This window comes from Eurytemora carolleeae, unplaced genomic scaffold (genome assembly GCF_000591075.1).
Source record: "Eurytemora carolleeae unplaced genomic scaffold, Eaff_2.0 scaffold1750, whole genome shotgun sequence".
Lineage (NCBI taxonomy): Eukaryota > Metazoa > Arthropoda > Copepoda > Calanoida > Temoridae > Eurytemora > Eurytemora carolleeae.
The window spans coordinates 20,160-32,528 of NW_019397725.1; the positions used below are offsets into that span (position 1 = coordinate 20,160).

The following is a 12,369-nucleotide window of genomic DNA, read 5'->3' on the forward strand; positions in this document are numbered from 1 at the left end:
CATTTGGGAAGGTATGCCGCTTGGAAAATTGCACAATTGGGAAATAGACACTTGGGAAATCGTCACTTGGGAAGTCGTCCTGACTCATTGGGAAAATGTTTTTGGTAAATACCAGATACCTCACACCCGTTTTTTTTTCACACAAACAAAGTTGTTTGTAAAAAATCCAGTCAATTTAGTCAATTTAAAGAATCCACAATATTATCTTTAAAAATATGAGTTTGGCATTCATTCCCTTTGATTATCTTCAACGCAAAAATGCGTAGAGTGACGGGCAATGTATGGCGGTTGAACTGAATATGTAGTATTGTGGACACATTTTTTAGGATTCATTTAAGACATATAGAACGTTTCTACGACGTATAATTACTAAGTTTGATCGCAAAGTCGAATTTAAAATCATCTTTTTGTGTGGATACGTTTTGAGATTTGTTGTTTTTAATTATCAAATAACGACGACAAAAAAGGGAAAAAAATCTACATTTAACTAATACGTTTTTCAGGAACTGGTTGAGAAATTAAAATTAACTCTTATCCTCGAAAATTAGTAATTTTTTCAATTATTCACATTCTATCTCTCATTATTAACAAAGATTTTCTGCAGATTTGCTGGAATTTCTAATAAAAAGACGATATTTGGAGAATTTGTAAAAATCTGCGAACAAATTCATAGAAAATAAGAAATTCAATAGATAATGATGAAAACGAAATAATTGATTTTAACATTGCTTTATTGACAAATTACTTTTGATAAATATGTTCCTAAACATCTAATTAGTTTACTATGGAATTTGTACTAAATAACCTATTCTCAAAGCGTACCCACCCAAACGGACGATTTTAAACGTCGACTTTGCGCTCAAACTCAGCAGTTAAAGATCTTTAAAACGTTTAATATGTCTCAAATGAATCCTAAAAAGTTTCTCTACAATACTGCAATCTCAGTTCAACCACCATACATTGCCGGTCACTCCCTTTAAAAAAGGTTTCTTGTCGCATACAGGGTGTGCCACAAAGGATGAGACTGCAGTGACGAACCAAAACTTTTTAAATTCGATTGTGTTAAGCTTGATTGTGTTATTTTGCCTTCAATTAGGTTTTTTGGTGATTTTTAATTGATTTAGCTAAACAAAAACATTAGAAAATTTTGTACAGATGTCCTTGTAGTCTTATCCTTTTTAGTAACCCTGAATACAGTGTTCATCAAAACTAAACACATAAACAAATTGCGTAATGCTTAACCGCACATTTAACTAAAGGAAAGATAGAAAACGACAATAAATAAATACTAACCCAAGCTCGTAGATTGACATGGCCCCAAACATTCTCAATTGGTATTTCGATACCACTACTCACACCTAGCTCCAGGTCAGCGTTGTGACAAAAGTAAGTAATAACTTATAGGCTGTTAAATTTTGCGAAGGGATGAATATCTTATGATGTAAACCGTTATTATTTGATCTTACAGAATTCATATTTAATTTTTTAAATTGAAATAAATCAATAGGTTAAAAAAAGATTAAAAACAGAGAATGTACGAAAGAAAATAGGTAAATCTCTACAGCTGAGCCTCCCTTCTCTAAAAACAAAAAAAAAACATTTAATTTAGCTTGACTTAGCTTATGTGATTTATATATTTTATATATATTTATATATTAGTTTTTATTTGTCAGACTGCTTACCTAAGAATATGAAAAGTTTTTGTAAAGTTTGAATCTGGAAGATCTAGGTTTACATACATATTCGATAAGTCCTATACGAGCACAACACAAATCATGAATCAAAATATAACAAAATTGTTTGAACTGGTTTTTTTAAAACTCTAAATTAGGAAGACGACTTTTGGAATCAAGTTTTAACAGATCCTCTCAACTAAATCATTGATTAAGTGTCTAGTAAAACTATTTGCTTTGTAACAACATTAAATACACTTATATATTGTTATAATGTCGTCTTCCTTTTCCATTTTTTTCTTGATGTTGGCTAAAATTATGATGAAACATGATTTAGTTTTTCCTTGATATTGTTATGATATGCATATCTAACCAGAGCCTCCATTGATATAATTGTATCAACTAAAAAAGAAACTTTTAACGTAATTTAAGTGACCCTCCATGCAAAGATGGCAATGTACCTTTGAAACCTTTATCTGATCAATAATGTTGAAGATATGGAAGATATTGCAGTTTTTCTTTAGTTCAAAGTAAAAAATGCCCAATCTTGTTTTCGAGAAACCACAATTGAAAATAACTAGTTTTTTAAAATTATAAACATCCTTGATCAGGCAAAGCTTTTAAGGGTATCGATGAAAATTGACATTGGTATCTTTTCATGGAATGTCACTTGAAATTGTAAGAAACAAAATATTTGATCGAATTGTGATTTAAACATGAACTAAACTACAAACTACAAAATTCTTTAAAAAACAAAAAAAAATCTGAAATAATAAATCATTAAAGTTTCTGCCATCATTTTTGAAGCAATTGTCAACATAATCTGATATAATATTAAGTGTTAGAGACCCGTTATGCAAAGTGTACAAACAAATGTACTCCATACCTTTTTCTAAAAAAAAGATGGCGACCTTAGGCCGCTGATAAAAAGGTGGTGTACACAGTACACTGTAGCCAGAAAAAAACGAATATCTCTCCAGGAAAGTTTGTCAAGCAAAGTTCTTGCCACAAACTTTAATTTTTTAATTCCTTTGTCTTTACAACCCAATGTCAAAGACCTTATATATAGCAATTAGAAACTTTGAGTTTGTGGCAAAACTGAGTTTCTGTGAAATTAAATATTAGAACCTGTTGATATAAATCCTCCCACTCCGAGGCGCATTGTGTTCAACCATTTAACAATCTGGTCCTAACAATCAACAAATCAATCAATCATTTATTAATCAATTAATCAATGGAGCATTTACCAAACAAGTCAATTAACCAATTTTTACAAAAAGTGAGTTCCTTTTTTTTAATTTATGAAAGTTATTTACTAGCCAAAATTAAGTTCTACTTACTTGCAAAGATTTAAGTTACTTACTTTACTTGCAAAAACTTGAGTAACTTATTTGCAAAAATTTAGGTTACTTATTTGCTAAAATGCAAGTCACATACTTAGGAAGTTTATTTTAATTACATATTTAGATTACTTACTTGCAAAAATTATAGTTATTTACTTGCAACTATTTAAGCTACTTACTTTTAAAAATTTAAGTTATTTATTTGCAAAATTTAAGTTATTTATTTGCAAAATTTAAGCTACATAATTGCAAAAATTGAAGTTGCTTACTTGCAAAAATGTGATTCCGCCCCCATCCATTCTGAAGAGAGTCAGCAGAGCATATCCTTTTCAATTATCAAATCGTAAAATAAATAAAAAACAGAAATGATTTTATGTTTACCTACAGAGGCTCACTGAACATGGGAATTAAGTGACTACTTTTATATCGTCATAGATCCGCGTGGAATACAATTATTGCAGTATTCCGGCTTAAACATCTAATATTGAAAACGCCTTGTCTTAAATGGGGTCTACAATTTTTAAAATTGCAAAATTTGTAAAAATTTCAATGTATTTAAAAAATGAATCAAAATTGTCTTAATATAGTAATATCTTCGTTAATTTTAAAGATGCAAGAAAGGTAGACCACTTTCTGAAAAGCTTGTCATACATAGTACATACAGCCTTTCTTTGAATGCATTATAAGGACTGTAAAGGAAGAAAGAAAGGGGGTATTGGCTGAAAATTTATAAGAACATCTATATTTATAAAGTTTTTTTTATAAAAATAGTAGGTTTAAACGGATCATATTCAGCAAAAACACAACCAATCTGAAAACAATTATATTATATTTAATAATTTTCTTTTTTTAATTGATATAGTTGATAATAAAATAAATATGTCCGTATCATGTAACCAGAACTCCAACCAATGACAGTGTAGGTTTATTGTCACGTAACTCCGTCTGAATCACATGACCAGTATATTGCAATGTCATTGGTTGGAGTTCTGGTCATAGATACAGACGTATAAATAATATGATCAATTATATCTTTTATAAATAAAAAATATTAAATTCAAATAATAATAGAAGCAAACCTAAGTTTCTTAGGCTCCTCTGGGATATTAATGTTTTCAGATTGGTTGTGTATTTGCTGAATATAATCCGTTTAAACCTACTATTTTTATACAAAATTTTATAAATATCGATTTTCGTATAAATTTGACACAGTTTTATAGCAATTTATCTAGTCAGAAACATCAGATCGAACTCTCATGGGTCTCGATCAACTTCAAAAATGCTTTTAGGTTTCAGCCTTTACCCCTTTTTATTTTTCCTTTACACTCCCTTTAAATATCATAAATCAAAAAGGAATATAATAAAATGTTCTGTCAATGTATGCGTTCCATGTTTAATTATCTTAGAATTGGAATTTGAGGTCTTTGCCACAAACTCAAACCTTCTAATCCTTATATCTTATTCACCTGTTGTGTAAACCTTTAATATTTCAAAATTAAATTATTTGATCTAACAAAAGTCCCAGTTTGAAATGTCTAAGGTCTACGACTTTTGGTTGCAATGATTTAGGGAATGGCAAAGACTCAGTTCTTCTCTTGAAAAATATCCAATTTACAAAATCAATTTCCAAAAGAAAAAGAAATATTTCAAGATGACAAAGTTCCTGTTGCTTCCACAGCCAGAGCATCGTTCTCTTGTTTTGCTTTAGGTTCAAGAAAGGGTCTATTAAACTGATAACGGACCTTGTTGGTTTCTAAATATAAAAATAAATGAAATTACTAGTTTCAAACTCTACTTTTTCAATGCCTTTATATTTACAACCTGGTGGCGAAAACTTTCGACTATTTTATCTGGCAGATTGCAAAGATAAAAGTAAAAAATATTGGAAGAGTAATAAGTTGTTTTATTACACCATTTACAGGGTTAACCTCAAAGGATAAGAAATCAGAGACGACTGCACAGAATGTAATATTGTCTTAATTTTAATATTTCTTTTTTTTGGGTCAAAACATCAAGTTGCCCATGAATAGATAAATTTTATTCCTAGTGCAGGGTGTACATATTTAACTAATATTGGTTATAACAAAACTAGAACATGAAAAAAAATCGGATTTGGAAATGATTCAGTGGTTGTTTTTGGACATCTGCAACCCGGCGTTGAACCTGCAGCTGCGAGCTAGCTGAACAGTATAGAAACATAAACTCTATTGACCTTCTAAACTCTAAAAATGTTCTTATTTGTGTCCATCTATTTCTTTTCTTTAATGATGTTTGTCTGTTGGGTAATCTGAGCCCACGATTTAAAAACTTTGGCTCGAGCCGCAATTCCTTAAACCCGACTTTAAGACCCAAATCTGACGACAGCTTGTTTCTCTTGATTGACAGCTGCAAGATCTTCAGCTCTACTTAAGGAGTTAGGCCAAATGAAAATAAAACCGACCTTGGTTGGTTTTAGTGGAAAATAAGGCTCAATGTTGAGTCTTGTTCTCATAAAAATCTTAAATAAAGCCCAACGACAACTTAGACCTGAGCCGTATTTTCTCGATTTTTCTTTAAATCGCGGGCTCAGGGCAGGGATTATAAAGTTATCTTTATCTCGTTTTCTTTTTTATGACATCAGCTGCTCAAGTTGATTGATACAGAGGTTTCAGTCACAAATTTAAGGTACAGCTGATCCATACATTTGAAGATACTTTTTAGTTTAATATTTATTATAATAATTTTTGCCTTGGTTCCTTTGAATATCTTTATCACTTTATTTGGAAACCTGAATAGGAGAAAAATAGTTTTTGATTTATTAGGATTTATTGGATTTGGCCTGAAATATCTGAAATAAGCTTCCTTCCACTTCCTTCCAAATACGCAAATAGCGCCATGATTTTATAAAGGTGCCATCATTAGTCAATGCAAACTTCTTCCTTATTTGATTGTCTATGATCTAGAAAATGTTCAGCAAAATATTCGCAGATTTACATAAATTAGGGAAGAAATAGTAGGTGGAAACCTATTTTAATTACACCCTTTAGAATACTTTATTTTATCTTGAAAACGTCATATTTACAGAGCCTAAGGTCGTCTTTCCAGTCTCATTCTTTGTGGATTACCCTGTAAGCTGAATAAACTTGAATTTTTGGGGTGTATAAAGATGAATAATTCACTGCTAATATCATTAAGGTTTCTTTAACAGCATTTAAAAGAAAATAATTGGCAGTTGATTTAAAATAGCGAGAAATAAGCGTTTTACCAATTCTTGTTCTGCTCCAGTAACTCATGCCACCCTCTTCCCGTCTCATACTAATATAATTGGGAATAAATAAATTACTAAAAGTAATTTTATAATTTAGTGTTCAATTCGTATACCAAAACTTTTCAGGGTTTTGAGCGTTTTAAAGTAATACGAAAATCTGTAAGATTATGCAATCTTTAAAAATGTTTAATCTCTTTATTTGCTTTTCTTACACAATGCCGCCAAATATGACCCTGAGAGAAAATATATGCAAAAAAAACCGAATATAATATTTGATAAAATAGAACCTTTACAGATTTAAGTATATGTGTGGTGCCTTTAAGAAGCCTACAAATCTCAAAAACGAACCAAACTATGTCCCATCACAAGTCCCATAAATTGCACACTGGAGAATACGAATACGAATAAAGCTGGATTTAAAGGGAGTGTTCTCGAAAAATTAAAGGGGGCATAGGCTTACGGCGAAAAATAATCGCTTTTGATCGCTACTATAATCTTACCTTTATCTGTTTCGATTATAAAGAGAAAATTGTTAAAAACGACTTAAACGGAAGAACGTAGCGTCCATACAAATTCACTATTGCAATATACAACCCGGTTCGTAAAAAATCAATTTAATTTCAAACAAATCATTCAGATATTACAACCTATTTCGCCGTAAGCTTATACAACCTTTCCTTTTTGCTAACACTCCCTTTAAGTCATACAAATATGTCATATGTTTGCAAAAGAAAATGAAAGTTTTCTTGTATCTTTTGAATGACAGGTTTCAAACTGCTTCATATATAAACTGGATTATTTTTTAGTTCTTTATTGATGGTGATTATTGATAGATTTTATTAAATGTTTCTACATTACAGCAGTTTAACTAAAATAAATATGTATAAGCTTTTAAGAGCTACATTATGATAACATTGATAAGAAAAATTTGTATACGGCTTTCATATATATATATTTCATATATACATATATATTATAAATATATACATATTTCATTTATATATACTTACACAAGTGTCATCTATGGAGAAAAGAATTCAAGTAATATCCACATCTACTTCCATTGATATGGTTTAGGCCTTATTACAGGTTAAGCATGCAAGCATATTTACATACGTTCTTAGGAGTGCGGTAACAAGGAAATCTATATAGTTTATATCGTAAAAAATGGGAATAGGTTAAATGCCTAATTTCAAATCAATGGTTCCTGGGATCAAATTTAATGAACTGCCCACCGCCGGTACAAATCCTCATGAATCTTTAACTTTGATTTTGCGATTCAATATTTGAACCAACGAAGGCAGTTTAGCTATTGACCCAGCTCAAATTCAATAAAATCGGTCTTTGGTGTCTCTTCTTTATACATTCTTTTAGTTGTTATTAAATACCTGAATAGCTTGTTGTATGCTTCTTCAGATTCTGATGATTGGGTGACAGTAAGTGCATACGCTACAGGGAGATATTATATAATATATTATGACACACACAATTGACGATTTTACAAATATTTTAGAAGAATATTACGTCACTAAAATTATCTCTAATCAATGCAATGTAAGTTTTTTACTTTTAAAAAATATTCTTTTTAAAAAAATTGTTAAATAATATTTCCCTGAAATGGCCATCTCGTAAGGATCTGTGAGATGGTCTAGATTACGCTCTATTCACAGACAACGAATAATTAATTTCAAAAAAGTAAAATATTCAGAAAAATATAAACCAAAAGAATTATATGAAAAACCTCAATTATTGATGTTATGATTATGAATTAAGAATATAAATGTATAAAATAATGATTTCTATACCAGATCTGTTAGGGTGTTTGTATCAAACAAAAGTCAAAACGGCTGCTAAACCAATGGGGTCTCATTTTCTAATGACTGCTCACTTTCCCCCAGGGAAGGTTTATGGACCTTTAAAGTTGAACAAATTTGCCCGGAATAAAATGTCGACAAACAATATTTTTGTAAATGCGCCAATTAAAATTCAAAATATATTCTAAAAAAATTTACAAATTATTAATGCTGGTAACTTTCAGAACAGCATTTAAAAGCAAAAAGTTTAATGTTTTAAAATAAAAAATGATAATCTAAAAAAGAAGAAATGTTAAAAAAAGGGTTCTGTGCCTAAATATCGAACTGCCGCTTGTCTTGCTGTGCTACAGTATTTTGTTACATGCCCTAGAAATAAGAGAAGAGAAAAAATGATATCCTAGACCTTCAATATTTTAAACTAATAATTCTGCTAAATCAAACAGCCAAAGTTTTCATTTAAAAGGTTTACACATTAAGTTGCAAATATATATCCATCGTATTAGAGTTTAATGCAAGTAATCAGTTCCAATTGTAAGCCAGACATTTCTCTAATCAAACTATTTCGTAAATTGGAAGTTTTCCAGTTTTTATTTCGTAAACAGGAAATTTTAAAGTTTCCATTCACATTGAAAACGAAAAAACAGGAAGATGACTTTTAGGCTCAAGTTATGGCTTTAAATAGTCCAATAAGTACTAGGCATAGCACTTGTCCTGTGCTTAAACAGATTTATTTAATGGAATAAGTGATATATTAAGTGGCTGTTAAAATGATTTGCTTTGTAACAACATAAATTATTACTTTAATGTCATCTTCATATTCCACAGTTCTCTAGTTCTCACTGTAGTTCAAAACCAGAAGAAATCCAAAATAAAGGAACTGAGTTTTTTCCACAAGCTCAAATTGGCTTATCCCTATATCTTTGCAGCCCAATGCCGTAGACCTTTGATATTTCAAACTATTAATTCTGTCAGCTTACATATTCTAAGTTTTAATTATCGAAGGTTTACACCATCATATTGCAAAGAAAAAGAGATTAGAAAATTTGTGTTTGTGGCAAAAACTCAATTCCTTTGTTAAAAATCCACCAATTACCTGTAAGTCTGGACGCGGCATTGTGCAAGGCGATCAGCACATGCGCAGTGAGCGCCACGTGGTTAGAAGAGTTTGTTGCTTTATCTTTTCTATCCATGTGTAGCAAAAAAGGAACCTAAACATCAAGACTTGTGGGGATGGATATAAAATAAGGGAATAATGTATTTAAAGTTAAAAAAAATTTCCTCTGAAAAAAATTTGCAATTTTATGTTTAGTCCTTACGCAGCACCTGGATATATTCAGTCTCAACGAAGAATCCCGAAACATCCTGGAAATTAATCAGCCAAAGCACTGGAGCATAATTATATTTTTCATTATTTGCAAAGTGTTTTTGTCTAAAGGATTGTCGACAACAGATCTTGCCACCTTGATGTTCTAATCACTATATCTTTGTTACCCAATAATTTCAAACTATGAATTCTGGTAGGTCAAATAGTCTAAGAGTGAAATATCAGAAATATAGCACTGAAGTCGTTCTTTTTTATTCTGGCAAAACTATTGGCCTTTTTCTTGCTTGGTTTGCTGTAGAAATCCAGAAAAAATAGTTTACAACCAAAATAAGATAAATCAAAAAAATATAATTTCCTGATGATTCATATATTTGTGGATCAATGTAAATATAATCCTCCCAATCCTGGAACCCGACATCCTAGCTCACAACAATACCATTCTTAATCCAATCATAAAGGAACTGTACACGTAGTTAATTTCAAGTGAAATAAAAAATGTCATGTATGAATTATATTTTGTGAATAATTAAAACTTAATTATTTAAAAAGATTAAACTACAGTAGATGAGCCCTCCCCCGCACACCCCATAATGCATATTTAAAAACCTTAAATTTCTTTAAAATATAATTTTTGGCCATTTCTTTATAAAAGAAAGTTTTCGCCCTATCTTTTATTATGAATAAATGTCAACCTGTAAAATACTCATAGATATACAAGACATCTTGTATATCTATGAAAATACTCATAGATATACGTATCTTGTATATCTATGAAAATACTCATAGATATGCAAGACATCTTGTATATCTATGAAAATACTCATAGATATGCAAGACATCTTGTATATCTATGAAAATACTCATAGATATACAAGAAAGCTTGTATATCTATGAAAATACTCATAGATATACAAGAAATCTTGTATATCTATGAAAATACTCTTTAATTAAAAAAATAGATTTAGTAGAAAGAAATGGTTCCTTGAATATTCTGATACACCAGGCTGTTAACCAGACTAAACAAAAACAATTTAAAATTGAGACAACAAAAACCCAAAAAAATCTACAAACTTTTTTTCGGATTTGTAATAAATTGAAATTCAACTGATTTGGAAGGAGGAAAATCTACAAATATTCACTAAAAATATATAATAACACACATCAATTATAAACCACAGTAAAAGAACTGCGTCTTTGCCACAAACTTAAATTTTGTAATTCATACATCTTTGCAACCGGATAGTATAAACTTTTGATATTTTTAAATTAGATTAATTGATTCAACAGAATTTAAAGTTTAAAATATCTTTGGGTTGCAAGAATTTCGGGATTAGAAATTTAGAGTTTGTCGTAAAGACTACATATCTTTGCATATCAAATTTTAAGGATTTATTAAACAGTACGCATACATTGTTTTATTTAATTTTACCTGAAGGGGGAGAATAATCAAACATTGTGAGATAGCCCTAAAATAAATAAATGTTGCAAATACGATAAACAAAACAAAATTGACGTATTATATTTATTATATCGATTTTAAATATTTACAATGTTTGATTATGATTATGATGCAATTCTTATATAAAATGTTAATAAAAAAAACCTGTGTAGAGTATCGTCTCATAACAGCCGCTAGTTCTACAAAAAATAAACTTTTATTTAGTATTTGATTATCATAAGGGTGTTCGTGTATGTATGAAGCTATCTTAGTTTGAAAATACAGGGTTACCCACAAAGAATGAGACTTCTGAGATGACTGTTTCCTTGTATTTATTATTCTCTGTCACTGTAAACTTGTTTTTTCTTTACTAAATCATTAAATAATCCGTTAAAAGACTTAATTTCGAGACAGAAAATTTTATTCAACCTCGAGAGTGTCATACATTGGGAGTCCTAGGTCGTCTTTACAGTCTCATCATGTTTGAGAAAAAAAAACGATTCAAATTTTTGTTTTTATATTTCTAATTTTACCTAAATTCATTGCTTGAAAGATACTGCTTCTTTCTCCCGGATCCAAATCTTGCCACTGATTTGTCAGTCTATACAAAAAAAAATTTCTAATTTTTTTTTTTTTTTCCAACCGGGCCTCTCTTTAAAGAAGGTGCTTGTCACTTAGATAAAACATTCGAAATTCAAATGTCTACCAATAACAATAAAAAACAAGATCTCAAGCAGTAACAAACAAAACAAGATGTCTACAAATGACAATATATTTTGTATACAAAACAAGATGTTTACCAATACCAAATGCAATATAAATTATGATGTCTACCAAAGATAATGTAAAAAAAAGATATCTACCGATGACAATAAAAAAAGATGTCAAGCAATGACAGTACAAAACAAGATGTCTACCAATGACAATATAAAACAAAATGACTACCAATTACACTGTAAAAGGAAGATGTCTACCTATGATAATGAAGCTGCCATGAATTTGCCGCCAAATTAAACAAATGGAACTCTGTTCCTTTTCCGTATTTTCCGTGTCCTGTTGGGAACATCGTGTAGAGAGAAACTGGTTCCCCGCCACTTACAAAGCAAAAATATTTATTGACAATGGGCAAACATGTCTTTGTTTGCTGAATTGTTAAGATTTTGATAGTTCTTAAATAAAATAAAATAAAAAATTTATAACTTTCATATTTTCTTTAACTTTAATGTTAAAAAATAAGTTCAGTTTCGAAAATAAATATTTTCCTAAATGTTGGACCAATCACATCTCCAGATAAAGTCATTAGTCCCTTAGGACTACCTAGAATACACAAATATAATCAGAAGAGCCTAAAGACTACCTAGAATACGCAAATAGAACTATTAGACCCTTAGGACTACCCAGAATACACAAATTTTAGCACTACCTAAATAAACAAATATTATCATTAAACCTTTGAAAGACTACATAGTTTTCAGCTAAGATTACTTATTTTCGATGATAAGATTAATTTTTATTTTCTCAACATGTTCC

General features: G+C 30.0%; 1 protein-coding gene across 1 annotated transcript in view; it reads right to left on the minus strand.

Annotated features, from left to right (window-relative positions):
• The window catches only part of LOC111715651 (CD109 antigen), a 29,472-nt gene that overhangs the window by 9,327 nt on the left and 7,776 nt on the right, over positions 1-12,369 (minus strand). The window contains exons 14-33 of the mRNA XM_023491001.1: positions 12,102-12,156; positions 11,814-11,933; positions 11,373-11,440; positions 11,005-11,039; positions 10,831-10,867; positions 10,383-10,417; positions 9,757-9,820; positions 9,401-9,462; positions 9,171-9,285; positions 8,390-8,443; positions 7,876-7,923; positions 7,652-7,712; positions 6,261-6,310; positions 4,680-4,769; positions 3,286-3,341; positions 2,802-2,862; positions 2,017-2,075; positions 1,683-1,753; positions 1,539-1,579; positions 1,294-1,358 (exon numbers count right to left, since the gene is read on the minus strand). Coding sequence (XP_023346769.1) covers positions 1,294-1,358; positions 1,539-1,579; positions 1,683-1,753; positions 2,017-2,075; positions 2,802-2,862; positions 3,286-3,341; positions 4,680-4,769; positions 6,261-6,310; positions 7,652-7,712; positions 7,876-7,923; positions 8,390-8,443; positions 9,171-9,285; positions 9,401-9,462; positions 9,757-9,820; positions 10,383-10,417; positions 10,831-10,867; positions 11,005-11,039; positions 11,373-11,440; positions 11,814-11,933; positions 12,102-12,156 — 1,247 coding nt within the window. The remainder of the gene's footprint in view (positions 1-1,293; positions 1,359-1,538; positions 1,580-1,682; positions 1,754-2,016; positions 2,076-2,801; positions 2,863-3,285; positions 3,342-4,679; positions 4,770-6,260; positions 6,311-7,651; positions 7,713-7,875; positions 7,924-8,389; positions 8,444-9,170; positions 9,286-9,400; positions 9,463-9,756; positions 9,821-10,382; positions 10,418-10,830; positions 10,868-11,004; positions 11,040-11,372; positions 11,441-11,813; positions 11,934-12,101; positions 12,157-12,369) is intronic.